Genomic DNA, 18,936 nt, shown 5'->3' with positions numbered 1-18,936 from the left:
TATGCAAAAGCCAAATGTATTTCTCTATACTAGAAAACAACAACAATCATCATCACAGGTACCAAATATTGAGAACTAACAAAATGCTAGATCTGTGCTAATAGTTTTATATGGGTTATCTCATTGTTGTCTAAGAAATTGTTATCCACACATTTAGAAGGAAAATGGGCTTAAGAAAGGTTAAGTAACCGAATCAAGGTTATATAAATATGAAGTAGAGAAGTCAAATTGGTAATCAGGTCTTCCTAGCTCCAAAATTTATGCTCTTAGCATTACATATAAATCATATTATTTGAGTATCTTACTAACATAAATTGGTAGAACTCTATGTTATCCAACACTTACTGTGATATTTGGAAGATTTTAAGATTTACATCATTTTAACCCCATCTCCGAATTGTTTTGAATGGAAGTATAAAATGAACAACATCAACTAACCTCACTTTCCAGAAAGAAAAAAACCAATGTCTTAACAAGGTTGGCATTTGGACCCTGTCGTCCCCTTCTTTTCATCATTCCATCCTCCTCTGGATCTCGACGACTGAAGAGCCTAAGATCAATGCAAAATACTTTTAAAACAAAAGTATTTCTTAATTAAGAAATTTTAAAAACCTGTCTGGATTCCATCTTTAAGCAACTAACAGAGTAAGAATAAATTGGAGCTGGGTAGGTACAGTACTGTCCAACATTATACCTAAGTAAACCTTTTCCATTTCACACTTGATGGTACTTCTAAATGTTTCTGAATGATTTCTTTTTGAAAATCTTACTGCATGTTATGCAATCATTTCCTTTTACAAAAGTATCACAATAGCTAACCTATACCATTTATGCACATAAATATAAATATTCTTCTCCTTAAAAATGACATATCTTTTCCTGCTGTCCTTTCTGTACAATTATCCCAAAGTCTGAACTTAGTGGCCTTTTTCTATGGATATCATGGTCATTCTTATAAACAACAAAACAGTTATCACTGGATAACAATGAATAAAAAATTATAGCATAAATACTTTGTATCATGTACTCTTAATAAACGTGTCACCTCAAATGAGCATTTTAATAAAATCTTACAAAAATATAGTTTAGTCCATATGTTTCCGTTTTCTTTAAAACCACTACATGATATCTGCTGAATATTTTTGGTGATCAGATATTCACACTGCTACTACCTAATCTGAAGTGTTAAATAGAAATATAAATGTGAAGAGACTAAAGGATTCTTGTGGTTCTTACATCAAACTGTTATCAAAGTACTTTTATTATATGCAAAAATACATAAAAATAGGCTTAAGACCTGTACTGAATAAATTATTAATAAGTCATATTTATATATATTTTATAACACAATAAATTACTGCCATTAAGTGACTTTAGAAAATGAACAACAGAAATGCAGATTTACTTTTTGTACAGAAATTCTCCAGCTGCTACTGCTACTGGCCGATGAGCTGAATAAACCAGATGATAGACATTTTCACAATCTTCTGCAGTAAGAACTTCTTCACTACTCCTGAAAACAAATAAGCAATAGCAGTTTTCAAAACAATGCTGTAATTTTAAGTTTACTGGTACAAAAATTCATACTCATACATTAAAAAATAGTACATTTTCACTCCTAAACTTGTGTTTTAAAGAACAGGTCATTAAGAAGTTGTTTCAAGAAGAAATCAACCTTACTTGGTTATCATCTATTAGTAAAAGCATCCTCTGACAAAGAGCTGAGTATTTTGTGAACACCCAAGATCAGACCTAAAATTAGAGTGAATATCGGGCATAAAGAAATATATACTAAGAGAAATAACCACGCGACAAATGTGCTAAAGGGAAATGAAGACAAAATAATATAAACTAACATAGAAAATAAAGTAGTGGCACGCTCAGTGTGCGCGTGTGTCCTCAGTCATGTCCGACTCTGAAATCTCATGGACTGCAGCCCACCAGGTTCCTCTGTCCATGGGATTCTCTCCATGCAAGAATACTGGAGTGGGTTGCCATTTCCTCCTCCAGGGGATCTTCCCAACCCAGGGATCGAACTGGAGTGTCCTGCCTCTGTCTCCTACATTGGCAGGCTGATTCTTTACCATCTGAATCCCTTGGAGCTTAGTTAATAATCAAAGAAAACACTTTCCATGTATTTCATGGTAATATTAAGGATACAATTTTACAACGTTAAAATATACTAACACCCTAGTTACCTCACAGTGATGAAGAATAATACTTCATTCACCATGTACTAAACATCATATAAAACAATGCAAAAGAATTTTTCCAAATAATAAAATTCAAGTGCCAAAGATGTTTAATTACAATTTATCATTAAAAAAAAAAACTCACTAAAATATAGTGCTTGTTTTATTGATCTTACTTTAAAAGAAGAAAGTAAACCTAACAAATCTTGGTAAATCAAAGTCATTATTAGGCCCATCAACCACAGAATCCCAGGGTAAACCTTGCTGGGTTTTCCAAACCAAGACTCTATGTTTGAAGTTCTGGCCTCTGGCACCTCTTTCCCCCTAATATGCTTTTTGCTGCTTTATAACTACACATAAATAAATACACACACATATTGAATCAAATCAAACTACACCAAATTTGAGGTAGTTCACTAATTTTAACCCATAAGGAATGTCCCTGAAAGTTTCAGTTATTAGGTATATACATGGCTGAATCAACAAAAAAAGGTGTCCACATGGTATTACAGAGGAAGAGGGGAGAAGCTATAGAAATTAGGTAGAGTACTACTATTTTCTTATTTAATTCAGGACAGTTTTATAAACCCAAAGAAAAATGCAATGGTTAAGACTGCTCAAAATCCCCCCGGTTAAATGAATTCTCAGAAAACGTCAGTGTATATATAGAGCTACCTTTTATTTTTTGACTTTTAATTTTTATTTCATATTGGAATATAGTTGATTTACTATGTATGTTACATTAGTTTCAAGTGTGCAGCAACATGATTTAGTTATACATACACATATATTTATTCTTTTTCAGATTCTTTTTCCCATAAAGGTTATTACCGAGTACTGAGCAAAGTTCCCTGTGGTATACAGTAGGTCCTTATGGACTATCTATTTTATATATAACAGTGTTAATCTCAACCTACAAATTTAAATTAGGAGGTAGAGCTAACTTCTTTGTAATAACTGCAATGTAGTCCATTTCATATAAATGGGGTTGACAACCATACTCCTCACACAGGACTACCGCAATAAATGAGATAACCCCTATAAGGAGCTTGTATTAGCTGTTATATATTAACTTAATTCTTCCTCTATTGATAATCATCTAGAATATTTCCAATATCCTATTACAAACAGTACTATGTTAGAGAATGAGAACATTTTAAATTTTGGATACCACCAAGCTTTTTTCACCAGGGCTTCCCAGGTGGCTCAGATGGTAAAGTGTCTACCTGCAATGTGGGAGACCTGGGTGCAATCCCTGTGTCAGGAATATCCCCTGGAGAAGGAAATGGCAACCCACTCCAGTACTCTTGCCTGGAAAATTCCATGGACGGAGGAGCCTGGTAGGCTACAGTCCATGGGGACGCAAAGAGTCAGACACAACTGAGAGACTTCACTTTCAGTTTTCTCTAAAGAGGCTATCCCAATTTACAGTCCCATCAATAAAGTTTATGGGTTTGTTTCTACATAGCCTTATGCAACTAGTGTATTACCAAACACATTAATCTTTGTAAAAAAGTAGGTTAAAAAAGTCTCATTTTAATATACATGTCTCTAAGTATGACCAATCATCTTTTTGCATGTTTAATTTTTTATTTTCTTTTCTGTCAGTGACATGATTCCTAACTTTTGACTCTTTTACTACTGGGTTTCTGTTCTTTTTACTGATTTATTGAAAGTGACTTCTACAGTGCAAATCTCCTGCCAAGTCTGTCATTTGTTTTCTGAGTTTACATTATGGCATATACATATTTGTAGTTTTTTATGTAGTTAAAATTCAGTAATTTTTTTAATGTCTAGGTTTTATGCCATTCTCAGAAAGACATTGCCAGTTTACATATAAAATTAAAATGTTTAATCTTCTCCTTAGTTTTCATCTAACACTTTTAATTATTTCATTTATTTACATTTAGACATTTCATCCATCCTGAAATTACTTCTGTATAAAGAATGAAATATGAATCCAATTTAATTTTCCCCCAAATAGAAGCTAAGTGTCATAACATCATTTATTTTGATATAAAACCACCCTTACCCTACACTAGGTTCCTAGATACATTTAAGTTTGTCTCTATACTTTATTTTGTGCCACTCATTTCTGTCTGTTTAGACACCACTACCAAAAGTTAAAAGTTACTAGGGTGAGGAGAGGGAGAGATAAAATAGGAGTTAGGGATTAACACATACACAGTGATATGTATAAAACAAAAAACCAGCAAGGACCTACTACATAAATGTATAACTGAATCACTTTGCTGTACACCTGAAACTAACACAATATAATAAATCAATTATATGTCAATTTTTAAAAATTAGTAATAATAATAATAAAGCCAATGTTGTTTTATAATTTTGACTTAAAATCATAGTGGGCAGTCATCTCTCATTAGTTTTTATCAGAATTTTGCTGGCTACTCTTACATGATGACTTTCTCATATGAGTATCAGAATTAGAATGTTGTTAAAAGGCCCTTTGTGACAGGCAATTCGGGATAGACATGTATACACTTCTGTATTTAAAATAGATAACCAACAAAGACCTACTATATAGCAGAGGTAACTCTGCTCAATGTTATGTGGCAGCCTGGATGGGAGGGGAGTTTGGGGGAGAAAGGATACATGTATATGTATGGCTGAGTCCCTTCCCTGTTCACCTGAAACTATCACAACACCATTCGTTAAATGGCTATACCCCAATATAAAATAAAAAAAAAAAATAAAAAGCAACTATCTGGATCATGTTAACAACCTAAATGTCCACTGATGGATGAATATATAAAATGTGGTATACTGAGTGTCAAAAAGGAATGAAATTCTGATATATAACAACATGGATGAACCCTGAAGACATCATGCTAAGTAAAACACGCCTGATATAAAAGGTCAAATATTACATACTTTCAGTTATATGAGGTACCTAAAATAGTCAAATTCAGAGATGAAAAGTAGACAATATGATACAAAATCATACTGTGCAGTCCTTTACAGAGTATCAGTATGAAATGATAAAAAACACTCTGGAGATGGATAATGGTGATGATGGCTGCACAACAATATGAATGTACTTAATTCCACTGATCTGTACATGGAAATATGTTTAAATGTTAAATCTTACGTTACATATGTCACCACAATCTTTTTAAAAAGGGGAAAAGTGAATTGCATCAATCCTACATTTTAACATAATACGTTTTAAATTCAGATTGTTTACAGAGAAGTTTCAGTAAATACTAATTTCTAAAAGTGTGACAAAATACAATACACATATTTAACACACTCGAGTGTTTAACTTAATTTCAGGAGCATCTAAAGACAGTAGAATTGAAAGAAAACTAGTCAAGAATGCAAACACATGAATTTCTAGCTCAGTTAGAATGTTCTACTTCAATGGTCCTCTCTTCCTATCTTCTCAACTTTACATGAGAAAACTAAACTTCTTGCTGTAAAACTCCAGGTTATTGAAATCTCAGTTCAATTCAGTTCAGTCACTCAGTTGTGTCCGACTCTTTGCGACCCCATGAATCACAGCACGCCAGGCCTCCCTGTCCATCACCAACTCCTTGAGTTCACTAAGACTCACGTCCATCGAGTCAGTGATGCCATCCAGCCATCTCATCCTCTGTCGTCCCCTTCTCCTCCTGCCCCCAATCCCTCCCAGCATCAGAGTCTTTTCCAATCAGTCAACTCTTCGCATGAGGTGGCCAAAGTACTGGAGTTTCAGCTTTAGCATCATTCCTTCCAAAGAAATCCCAGGGCTGATCTCCTTCAGAATGGACTGGTTGGATCTCCTTGCAGTCCAAGGGACTCTCAAGAGACTTCTCCAACACCACAGTTCAAAAGCATCAATTCTTTGGCACTCAGCTTTCTTCACAGTCCAACTCTCACACCCATACATGACCACTGGAAAAACCATAGCCTTGACTAGACGGACCTTTGTTGGCAAAGTAATGTCTCTGTTTTTGAATATGCTATCTAGGTTGGTCATAACTTTCCTTCCAAGGAGTAAGCGTCTTTTAATTTCATGGCTGCAGTCACCATCTGCAGTGATTTTGAAGCCCCAAAAAATAAAGTCTGACACTGTTTCCCCATCTATTTCCCATGAAGTGATGGGACCGGATGTCATGACATAGATAAATTTAAACCAAGTACACTAATGTATTTTTAAGATATGTAGACATTAGCAATATGCAGTAAATACATACTTACTGTAAAACAAGAGTGAGTAATTTTATTGCTTGTACTGCAACATCATATTCTTTGTCAAGGGTCATAGAAACAATTCTATCCTAAGGACGAAAAAATAAAATATTCTTAAAGGGAAACCAAGAGAAAAATACTTGAAAATAACAGGTAAATGTTAAATACTTAAGAGTAATACTAACCTTGAACCGACTGGTAAATAGCTCCAGTTTGGAATTAAGTTCCTTGTTATAATAAAGCCCTTGTAGAGCAGTGAGACATTTGAGTCTTACCTCACCTTGCTGAATTAAATGAGAGGAGAAAATGCATTAAAATTTTGCATATTTTCAACCTGAGCACACAAGATATATACCACATCTTCTACTTTAAATATGTTCTATACTATGGTATTTCTTCAGAAACTCTCATCCTTGACAATGCAAAAATAGGAATCAATACATACGTTTAAGACTAGATACCTTTGGGTTACTATTACTGTAGGTCAAATGAAAATATTTTGAAAATTTGTTCAGAGCAATGTTATTGGGAAAGATGACAGTAGCATATTTCACAGTAAGTTTTCCTTTATAGAAGATAATATTTCTAAGGGATATGTACAAAGATCAAGGCTAGGTGAAGAGACAGCCTAACGGAAAGGCAGATCAATTAAAAAAAATTAAAAAGGTTAGAGGCCAAGTGGTAATTTATAATCTGGCTAAGATACATGTTTATCAATAGAATCAAAATTAAAGAAATTTAAGTATATGTATATATGTAGCACTTATATAATATAAACAGAGTAAGAATTCTTCTTACTATTCTTAAGAAATGTCTTACCACTACCACCATCACCTACATGATCCTGTTGTTTCAGTACAAAAATTGTTTCATGATCAAAGGCTAAATCAGTGCCCAAGATTCAAAAATCTAGGGTACTTTATGTGATAGAGACCATATTTTCATGAACAGATAGAGAAGAATAAAGGAGAGAAGCCTACAGGAATGTGCTCCCAGTTACATGTATATGCAGATAATTCACTATGAATGAGAGTAGCACATAGCTATGCTTATGTGTAGAAAGAAAAGCACTATATATATCTTACCTTATCATGCATAGTCCAACCAACATATTTTAAATAACTGTCATTAAGAAAGGCATCACTATACATTTTCATCCAAATGCCAATTTCTTCAATGCAAATAGCTCGGATTTCAGCTATTGCATCACTGCATGGAAGAAAGAAAATTATGCATATTAGTGTCAGTATACCACAGGACTTGTGGATTCTTTATGCAACGCCAATACTTGATACCTACTATGAACATAGCACTACCTTAAGTATTACTGGGGATTTACAAGAAGAATTGAAGCATGGCCCCTAAATGCCCCAAGCTTACAGTCTAGTTGTCGAAGTACAATTATCACTAAATAAATATTTAAAGTTCAATAAACCTACAAACAAAATCCAACTCCCACCTTCTCTATCATGTCATACCCCAGCCTTTATTCACACCTGCTGGGCATGGTGTATTCAGAAGACAGTCGGAACATTAGTCTGGTTACAGTGTATTTTCCAGGTGAGAATTAGTTACACCTAATATTGAGGCCAAGCTCAATTTGGATTTGAACATCATATAAATCATTCTGAATTCATCCTGTAGGTACTGGTAAGTCATTCAACGCTTTTGAGTAGAGGAATGATTCAACAAAAGAACATTTTAAGACAACTGCAATAATCTCTAGAATGATGAAGGAATAGACTAAAGTAATGGTGACAGTAGAAATAAAAAGCTAAGAACGAACAAAAGGATATTACAAAGCAAGTATTAACCTGATTTAGTAACTGCCAAATTAAGAAAATGACAAAGTTAAATAAAAATGCCACCAATATTTAAAGAACAGGTTACTGCAGAAATGATGGCAAGAATACCTATTTCTTTCTTCTGCTCATTCAAAATAAGGGCAACAACTCACTTAAATCTACTCAAATTTTCCCACTGATATTCAAATCGAAGAGGAAAGAATCAGGAATCAAAATGTACAATCTCTGCTAACACAGTACATCCAAAAGCAATTAAGTGTTCTGTACCCTCACTCCTAGTAACAGTAGTAGCTTCCATTTTCTGGGCATCTACAAGTCGAGCACAACATTCCCCCATTTTTCAGGTAGAAAATAAAGTTCAGAGCAGTTAAGTAACTTGCCTTGAGTGTCCCAATCAGTGGAAGACCTTAGATTCTAACACTGATCTTACTCTTAACACTGTTACCACTATATTTATATTGCCTAAACCACTGAATAACCAAACTTGAAGAGAATAAGAGTTACATAGAAAAAACTGTCCTGACTTACCGGTATCTATGTACAAACACTCCCTTAAATATTGCATTCATCATATTTTCTATTTCATCTTGATTTTCTTGAAGCTGAAAAGAACACATCATTGCTTTGCAATTGTAATAGAAAACAACCAAAAAAACATGTAAAAGTTGGTACAAACACAAATGTATGTTTCTCCAGAGTTTTGATACTTTCATGCAATTTTTAATTTCACTAAACGAAAACTGTCCACATAGAAAAACTAAAAGCTGTTGCATAAAAGGTAGCTAAACTCCCTTGATACCTGGAATATTTGTACATTGTTGTTAATGTCACTGCTAATGTTTAGCTGGTTGACTAATTTTTTCAGATGGTCACATATTTCTATTGTATAAATGTATGTAAAGAAATCTTTTAAATAGTTTATTATACTAGTGAGTATAGTGAAGTCGCTCAGTCGTGTCCGGCTCTCTGCGACTCCGTGGAATGTAGCCTACCAGGCTTCTCTGTCCATGGTATTCTCAAGGCAAGAATACTGGAGTGGGTTACCATTTCCTTCTCCAGGGGATCTTCCTGACCCAGGGATCAAACCCGGGTCTCCCGCATTGGAGGCAGACGCTTTAACCTCTGAGCCACCAGGGAAGCCCATTTTATTATATTACTTATCTATTAAATAACATTTATGTTCATATCAAAAAATAACAATGCTTCATTATCTTGGTTTTTAGCATCTGAAAATTAACTCATCTACTACTACTGTTATCTACTGCCTAATCAAAGAACAAAAAAATTTGAGTAAAATAACTTGGCAAAAAATTTGTCTTCTTGTTAAATATTTTTAAGGGAAACAAGGCTCACTTGAAATAATCAACTAAACATTTCAAATCTTGGATGACTTATTTACTTCCATATATTTTCAATTCAGAGCTTTAGAGTTAAGAGAAAATTGATTCAGAGCTTCAGAATTACAAGAAAAATCTTTCACACTCTAAGTATCAATTAGCTTTCAGAATTATGTTCTGTGTTTTCGTAAAACACTTTTTTTCTTTTCACAAGTGTAATCTCACATTTCCAAATAATGCTAACAGGGCATTCACTTGTATTCATTAGCACAATCAAAGGCACAGGAGGGCTTTCAACATGTTTAAAAACTCAACCCAACCTAGAAGTATTAATATCTTATATGATAGAAGAACTTTAAACTCAAAACCCTTTTATATCCATTCATGCTATATTCAGAATAAGGCCATAATTTTATACATTATGTTCAGCTAATAAAGCATCCAATGCAATTTATTAACTAAATTAAAGGGCAAAAGGTCAATTCTTCATTTCAACTACAGTTAATCCTTGAACAATGTAGGGGTTAGGGTTGCTGACCCTCTGCACAGTTGAAAATCTAAGTAAAACCTATAGGTGGCCCTCTGTATATGCAGTTTCACTCTATCCACGGTTTCTGCACATACAAGGTTTCACAACCAAAGATTCAACCAACCATGGATCATATAAGAACTGTAATATTTACTACTGAAAAAAAAATCCATGTGTAAATGGATCTGCACAGTTCAAACATATGTTGTTCATGGTTCAAATGTTTATGAAAAAGAAGAATTTAGGCATGGGGGAAATGTGGGCAAGATTTTTCTGGCATTTCTTGGGCAAGGGGCATTTTTAGAAGTTATTGGCTATCTCAGAAATGACCAACTTTTAAATTATAGTTACTACAATCACCCCCACAAAATGTCAGAATCAAGTAATTTATGGATTCCATAAATTCCATGGCAAATATCCCATGGCAAATATTTTAGCTCAACTACATTAGCAATGTTTTTGAAACATCAGACTTTGCCTATTCAAAATAAAAATAAACATTCCCAATATCAGATAGCAAAATATTATATTACCAATGAAAAAGGAATTTAAATAAAAAACACAACATCGAGGGAATCCCCTAGCGGTACAGTAGTTAGTACTCAGCACTTTCACTGCTGGGGCCTGGGTTCAATCCCTGTCCGAAAACTAAGATCCCACACGCTGCATGGCATGGCCAAAAAAAAAAAAACCCAATACCAAAAGATTTTATTAATTACTTTTTAGCATAGAACTGAAAAAACATTTTCCTCATTCAAAGTTGAATTTGGTGGTCAGTCATTAATGTTATTCAAGGGTCTCTTACACTACACACACAAAACACACACACACACACACCAAAAACATGGATTATGACACCATAAATAGCTTATCCCTATTTTTCAAAGGGATTTTACATAAGTGAAACCTCATTTGATCCCGACAATAAATTGAGGGTAGAGTTAGGAGATAGATTTTCACAGTAGACATGAATAACAATAAAGCATAAGACAACTTGTCAGACTGGCCCAGGACTCCTTACGTGAAGAGTTCAACTCTTAATCCTAGTCCACACAGAAAGGAAATATATACAGAAGGTACTCTTGGCATGGACAGTCAATAAAAATAAGTTAGATGTATAAACAACTTTAAACATATTGTTTAAATTTTTCAAAAAATTTTATCTGATGAACTAGCAAAGTTATATATCATAATTAATGGTGACTAAGTTGGTCACACACTAACAGCTTAAATATTCAATACAAGAGTGTACCTCTTTCCGCTTCTGTAGCAGGAGTTCTAGCCTCTCATTGGCTCGTTTTCCAATCATTTTATTCCGTTCTGCCTCATACTGTCTTTGTGTATTATCCATATTAATGCTAAGATTTAGTGCCACATTCACCAAAGCTGTCATCAACTTCATAGCTATTTTTAAACGGAAAATGTTGAAATTAGTCTCACAGAAAAATTTACAAGTTATGATCTACTTAAGAAAAATTAAAAACAAGATGGGCTGTTCCACTTCTAATAGAAAAATACAGCTGCTACAAATGACAATAATAGTACAACAACAGCTAATGTGTATCGAATACTTACTATATGTCAGTCAGTTACCTATGTTAAGTATTTCTCGGATTAACTCCTAATCCTTACAACAGCCCTCAAAGTTAAATATTATCCTCATTTCATTCATGAAGAATCTGAAGTTCAGGGAGCTTAAGAAATCTGCCTCAAACTACACAATTCATATACATAGTTAAAACAAGATTCAAAACTAGATAATATTACTCTAGACTATGCTCACTATTCAATGATAGGTCCCCTACAATGACCTTTTCAAGAGATCTTGATTTACCTTCTAAATAAATTTTGACTAATACAGCAGTCATTTAGCTATCCAGCAACCAAAGGGGGAGGGAACGTAAGTGCTTTTTATCAAAGTACAGTGTGTAGAAATGTTGGCCAGTTTTATCAGTATTTGACTTCCTTTAATTTTACTCTTATTATATATCATCATAAAGACAATGATGCAATTATGAAAGACAGATCAAGATAAAAAGTCAAAAGTACAGAGTAAAATGTCACTCAATAAAGTGCTTTGTATCAGAGTTTCTCCAGATCTCCACCTTGTTATTGAACTCGTTACTGAGACAGAACTCACTGCCTGTGATTTCAAACTTATTAATTGAAATATCTGAACATATTATGCTTTTTTTTTTTTTAGCTTAGGTCAGACTACTTCTCAAGCCTGATTCACTGCATGACAGAACACCACAAAACTAAACCTTAATTTGTGGCTACTAGCTCTCTTTAAACAGAGAAGGCAATGGCACCCCACTCCAGTACTCTTGCCTGGAAAATCCCATGGATGGAGGAGCCTGGTAGGCTGCAGTCCATGGGGTCGCTAGGAGTCGGACACGACTGAGCGACTTCACTTTCACTTTTCACTTTCATGCACTGGAGAAGGAAATGGCAACCCACTCCAGTGTTCTTGCCTGGAGAATCCCAGGGACGGGGGAGCCTGGTGGGCTGCTGTCTATGCGGTCGCACAGAGTTGGACACGACGGAAGTGACTTAACAGCAGCAGCTCTCTTTTTAAAAGAGATTCCCAATCTTCTGCTCTGAGCTATTGTATACCCTCAGCAAACCATTTTCTCATTCTGATCTAAAATTACTCACCTTGCCCGTTATATGTGTTTTTAATTTACTTTAACCATTCAAGTTCTTAAAATCAAAGCTACCTAAGTACACAGATCAATCACATTCATAATTTGTGACCTCAAATCTAAAAACCTACAGGGAGACTGTCTGCATTTTTTTTAATGGAGGGCTGAGCAAAAGAACATCTTTAATCACAGCTTTAATTCTTTAGGGAAATACTCTAAAGGAAAAATATCCCCACATTTAGAGAATGAAAAATTTTTGTAGAAATCAAAATATTCTATCATTAATGCATAGAATACTTAACAATTAATGCCTGGTCGATTTACTCATACTCAAATTAAAAGGCACATATTCAATAACGGTATATGAACAATTTTACCTTCAGCACAAAAGAGAAACCAGGACATTTTATCAACATCAACATCAAAAATCACTGTTCTAGAATTAATCATGTGAGCCTTAAAAATGTAACTTATTTCATGTAAAAATCAGAGAAATTGACTCAGCCTAAAGTTACTCAGAAGCATAAGAAAAACCAACTTTTTTGATGTGGTTAAATAAGCATCATCCTATAGGGACAATCTTACTGGGACTATGCTAGTAGTGACTATGCACACAGGTCATTTAGAACTACATATCCAAAATCACTGCTCCCCAAATTTGATGCCAATACCTTCCCTGATAAAACATATTTCAAGACCCAACAGATTACTATGCCACAGAAAGGGAGAAGAGGTAGATAGGAATCAAGTAGGTTTAACACAAGAAAATTATAGTATGTCTTCAGAGAACCAAACTATCATTCCATTCTCCATAATTCATGGGAGTTGGAGGAAAGGGGAGAATGTCCTCTTAGGGGCTACTTATTAAATAAAATTAGTTTGTCACCATAATGTCATTCCTTTTAATGAAAACCATTTTCATCTCGAACCTAAGAAAATGCACAAAAAGATTTCTAAATACTGACCTGCCAGGGTGCTTGTATGTCGAAATGCTCTGACTTGTGAGTCAGACAATCCTGTAAGAAGTGAAATGACTGTATCCATCATGTACTCATCATATATGATACTATATTGACACTGCCGTACTAATACGCCAATGAATTCACAGAAACTGGATTTGAACTTCTTCCACTGAGGACCAGCCATTGTAAGTGGATAATCTCCACTATCCTAAAATAGAAATTTTAAACAGCAATTTCACTTAAAACCCATAATTCAATAAACTTGTTTTTTAAATACTCTAGGCAGAAGCTGAAAAGACTCCTTTATCTCATCTTCTATAATAAATCCTCAAAAGTAGGCAGAAGAATAATATGCAAAGGTAGAGATACCTTTGAACACATCTGGTCTTTTATTTAAGATAAAAATGGATAGTCTGAATTCACTCCAACCAATGAAAATATATACTAATTACATACCAAAATAAAAAGCCTCTCCCATCAAATAAAACTTTATTCTGATAAGCAAAGATATAGTCACTAAATTTCTTTAAAACAAAACTGAGCAAAAATCAAACCAAAGTTGCCTGTTTTAATGATTCAACATGATGAAATCATATTCTCAGCCAGTCTAATAGATTCATGTATGACTTATAAACAATCAAAGGATTACAATGTATGTTTTTATTAGCCTCAGGATATCAAATACTCGGCAGATGTAAACAATAATTTTTTTTAAGTGAAAACAAGATAGAATGACCTGTAAAGACAGGTACTCAAGTATTCCTATATATAAGATGGGGCATTCACCAACAAAGATACATTGAGGTCCTCCATAAATCATTAAAAACAAACAAGTCTTAAGAATAAATGCAGAGACCAATACTACATAGAAATTTCTGACAAGAATGTCCTAAGGTCATTATGGTTTAGTAAATTTTTAACAATTAAATTTTGTCATTAGAGCTATATATTTAAAAAAATTTTAAGTAATGCCATACACAAGTTGAACTATGTCTCATCTGAGAATAAGATCCCAATACTCCACAAAAAGGTTTTCTTCTATTTTCTGATTGGCTCATTTAAGCACTATACTGAAAGGTAGCATCTTAATTGTTGTTAGCAACTTGGTTTGCTGGTATTTTCAAATCTTATTTCAGGAATCTTATTTCAAACAGCTATTGAGAACAAAGTTCTCACTAAAACATTTAATATCAGAAGGTTAAAATAACACCATTCCTCATAATTACATCTCAACAACTTAGAGACTGATTAATAGCACTTAGTGATCATCAAAACCATTTTAACAATTCTTATCTTTCAGAAAAATAGTTGAAAGCTCCTTCATCTGAATAAGGTAAAAAAAAAAACCATATAAAACTCAAATGAGAAAGGCTTTCTACTTGAAATCACAGTGAAAAGTTTTGAAGAGTAAAAACTACTGGGGCTTGAATACAGATGTGAACAAAACAAACAAAAATCCCTGCCTTGAAGGAGTTTATATTACAGTAAATCTAAATATGTCTTTATTGGCAATAATACTTCAAAAACATCATTATGATAATCAACTAAGGTCTAAGCTACTATTTATTATGTATTTGTATTGTTCTTGTTATTCACATGTGAAACATAAATAAGACTTTAAACAATAAAATATACCTGCATGCATTTATCTTTGCCTGAGCTTACACATGCTCATGGGCACTTAATTTTATTCTCTGTTGAAATTTTAATTTTTTAACAAAAGAGCTACCATTTAGTTCTTACTATGTGCCAGACATTGTAAAATGCTAAGGAAGTTTTCAAACATTGCATTCAATCTTCTTAAGAGCCCTTTAAGTATTTGTAGCTCCATTTTACAGATGGTGAAACTTATGCTAAGACAACAATTTGCCCAAGGTCACATGGCCATCATTTAACTGGATTTCTACTACCAAAGCTTTTATCTACAACACTAATATTCAAAATTTAATATTCTGAAGATCAAGGTACATAAAATTATCACAATATTCAGGGTATTAACTTACCTCATCAAATTCTTCAGTCATTTTTCGAATTATTTCAGAGTTCTGCATATGTCTAAACATTTCTGCTGTGACAACACCTGAAATTTCCAAGAGTAAGAAGTTAATATATGGTAAATAAAAAAATAGAGAACTTCTAAGTCCATCTCTAACACTAATATGTCTACAGTCACACAATAAGGTATACTTCTATATCACGTGATCTTCACCATGATACTCAATCCTATAAAGCACAAATACCACTCTCAACATATACAAGAAAACAGACCCACACTTCTGACAGCTATCTTTTCTTTCTTTTCATGGAACAATCAGCCTTAGCCATTTCTACCTAACTCACTTTACTCACTCCTAGAATATGTATACTGGCTAAATTCTTTAATACAAAGCATATGTCATCAATAATGAGGCAGCCATCTAGGATAACATTTAAAGCCCTGAGGATGAACCTGAAGAAAATAAGGGAAAGAGTAATAGGAAGAATTCACTGTAGGCAGGTTTCTTTATTAAGCACAACTGTACGTAAGGCAACTGTATCCCACCATCCACCTCAAAGGACTTCAAATAAACAAAAGTAGTAAGTTGTAGTTCCTGCTCATCCAGAAGTCTGTAACCTAGTTGTAAGTTTAAACAAAGAATAATGGGGTGGGGGGGTGGGCAGGGATAAAGTATTAAAGGTAGTACATAATAAATCCCCTAATGAGTGGAAAAACCAAGATAGGCTAAAAAAAAAAGAAAGAAAAGAATTAAGATTTGAGTAAGTAGGTGTTTCACAGAGAAGGAATTTGATAGTGGACATTTCCTTTTAAAGGAGGATGGGATAGGAGGGGAGAAAGGATACACATTACAAGTAGTAGTATAACTGTATCACTTTGTTGTATACCTGAAATTAACACAACACTGTTAATCAAATATTAATATATTTCAAAAATAAAAGACAAGTGTAAAAGTTAACCAGGTATATGTCAAATATTAGAAAAGGAATTTCTAAGAAAAAAGTATGAGTAGGAGACAATGTAAGAAGTCATACATGAATTTTCATTGATAGGGTGTCACCAAAAAAAAAAAAAAAGAATAACTGTAAAAAGTGAATTTCTTAAACTACATTTCTATATTATTTATACTTTGCCAGTCTAATCACTATGAATACTATAAATATACTAATATCTAGAAGGATGTCTTGGGACTCCCCTGGCAGTCCAGTAATTAAGACTATGTGTTCCCAATACAGGGGGCACAGGTTCCATCTCTGGACAGGGAAGTAAGATCCAGCATGGTGCAAGGTGTAGCCAAAAAATAAAAGAATGTCTTGGTACAGGAAGACGAGATTTATTATAAAAATTAGATATAATTAATAGATGTATTTCAATTGACCAAGCTCTATTTTGTGTATGTGTGCATGTGTATGTATATAAAACTAAAAACAGCAACAAAACATCATACTGTCTTTCCAACTCCTAATCTGAAAGAGCAACAGCTATGTGAGCTCCTTCTCTATAGACATGCAATTTAAGACCTTCCAGTAGTCCAACAAAGCCACAGAATTAGAACATGAACTAACATCCACTGAGCCTCCTATGTACCGGCCACTTAAGCCCTGAAAACAAGCCTGTATAGCAGGTACTATAATCCTGGCTTTACAAATGAGAAAACTGATGCTAAGGCAAAGAGAAATTATAAATAATTTCTATGACATTATTAGTCAACATCATGTTGCCCAGCCCCAGGTGATATCAATTTCTACTGGTACTGTAAAAGAACCCTTACTTATCACCTTAAAAAAAAAAAGGTTGTTTACAAATAATAACAAATTTGGAAGCAAGCATGATTTCTCCAGCTAAAGAAGCACGTTCTCAAAAATGTTTTGAAGGAGTTTTTAATTTTTATTTAGAGCCATGAATATATCTCAAAAACTTTCCATACTTTATACCCAAATACTGTAAATTTGGTAATGCTAGAGAACAAGTAACTCAATCCCTGAAATAATTTATATGAAATAAACATTTAGATATGTCAAAGTAAACATATTGCATACAGCTTGACAAACTTCTAAAGCTCCTCCTCACATCTAATAAATCATGTAACAGTCATAAATTCAAATATAAAGAGAAAAGAAAGTGGCTGTCACAAACTTCATGCATATAATTCTTCTCAGGCAGGTATGAAGGAGCCATCAGGACACCAGGCCAGATCCCACTGCCTTAAAAGTGTGGGGGACATGAAATGAGTTATTTAAAAACTGGTAAACTGAAAAGTGACAGTCGACCAGAAAAGAAAAAAGGAAACAACATTGGCTGCAGAATCACCAACCACAGGGCGGTCTGGAGCCACTCAGTGTGGGGCCAAACATCTCTCCACCTACCTCAATAGCTACAAAAAGCATTAACTACAGTAAAATAACTGGACACTCATAATAACAATCCTAGATCCACAGGAATAGGTTAAAGTACACTGTATATACTTAAATATGTGTCTAATTCATTTAAAAAGGAATTCCATCAAAATATTTTTTGAGTATGTTTAAATACATAATGACCTTAACATGGTAAAATCCACTTTATGACTCTTCCATGATTCTAAAATTATTATTATAGTGGTGTTTAAGTTTTCAACACCTTCAATTTTAAAAAATCTTCACAACCTGATTTATGATAAGATATATCCAACTGTTGAATGGTTAAGTTCCTTATTTATAAACACAATGAGGCCAGAAAAGGAATGTATCCGATAAAGGGAAAACGCTCTGACTATGGCTTTGTTTTAAAACTGCTTATTTAGAAACCTAATCAGGAAACTATAATGGATCAACTAAGACTGAATTTCAACTCATCAAATTATTTCTGGCACCTGTTCAGTTGTTTTGTCATCAACCTTCCGTTTCAAAAAATCTAAAGAGAAAGGACATGGCCCTTAATTACATAACACAACAAACAGGTACTTGTGCCCTTCTATTCCAGAAAGATGGAATGGACATGGGCTAAATAAAAATCATATCAACATACCTCATTTTCTAAAGAGTTTATCTGGTTTATCATACTGTCATTACCACAACACTTCCTCTCAGCAGATTCAGTAGAATTTTCTAATACTGATATACAGATATTTCTAGCTAAGAAGTTGAGTAAACTAGGCAACTCTCTGTACTCTAAAGTTCAGACATTTTTAAAAAGTTCTCAAAACTGACCACATTAATGGCATTATGAAGACCATAGATTCAAGAAGTTAATAGATTTGTCTATCAGGCCTCACATATAACATTTAATATGAAGACT

The 18,936-nt window shown here is 33.8% G+C and overlaps 1 protein-coding gene across 5 annotated transcripts in view; it reads right to left on the bottom strand.

Moving 5' to 3' along the window:
- The window catches only part of STAG2 (stromal antigen 2), a 130,397-nt gene that overhangs the window by 47,401 nt on the left and 64,060 nt on the right, over positions 1-18,936 (bottom strand). For all 5 annotated transcript variants that reach the window (XM_025276230.3, XM_025276231.2, XM_044937211.1 and 2 more), the window contains exons 6-14: positions 15,668-15,744; positions 13,668-13,872; positions 11,310-11,461; positions 8,720-8,793; positions 7,472-7,595; positions 6,572-6,670; positions 6,396-6,475; positions 1,406-1,513; positions 439-550 (exon numbers count right to left, since the gene is read on the bottom strand). In XM_025276230.3, the coding sequence (XP_025132015.1) occupies positions 439-550; positions 1,406-1,513; positions 6,396-6,475; positions 6,572-6,670; positions 7,472-7,595; positions 8,720-8,793; positions 11,310-11,461; positions 13,668-13,872; positions 15,668-15,744 (1,031 nt within the window). The remainder of the gene's footprint in view (positions 1-438; positions 551-1,405; positions 1,514-6,395; positions 6,476-6,571; positions 6,671-7,471; positions 7,596-8,719; positions 8,794-11,309; positions 11,462-13,667; positions 13,873-15,667; positions 15,745-18,936) is intronic.

This window comes from Bubalus bubalis, chromosome X (genome assembly GCF_019923935.1).
Source record: "Bubalus bubalis isolate 160015118507 breed Murrah chromosome X, NDDB_SH_1, whole genome shotgun sequence".
Classification (NCBI taxonomy): Eukaryota; Metazoa; Chordata; class Mammalia; order Artiodactyla; family Bovidae; genus Bubalus; species Bubalus bubalis.
Note: the sequence above shows the minus strand (reverse complement) of the source record. Positions and strands in the feature narration are given on the sequence as shown.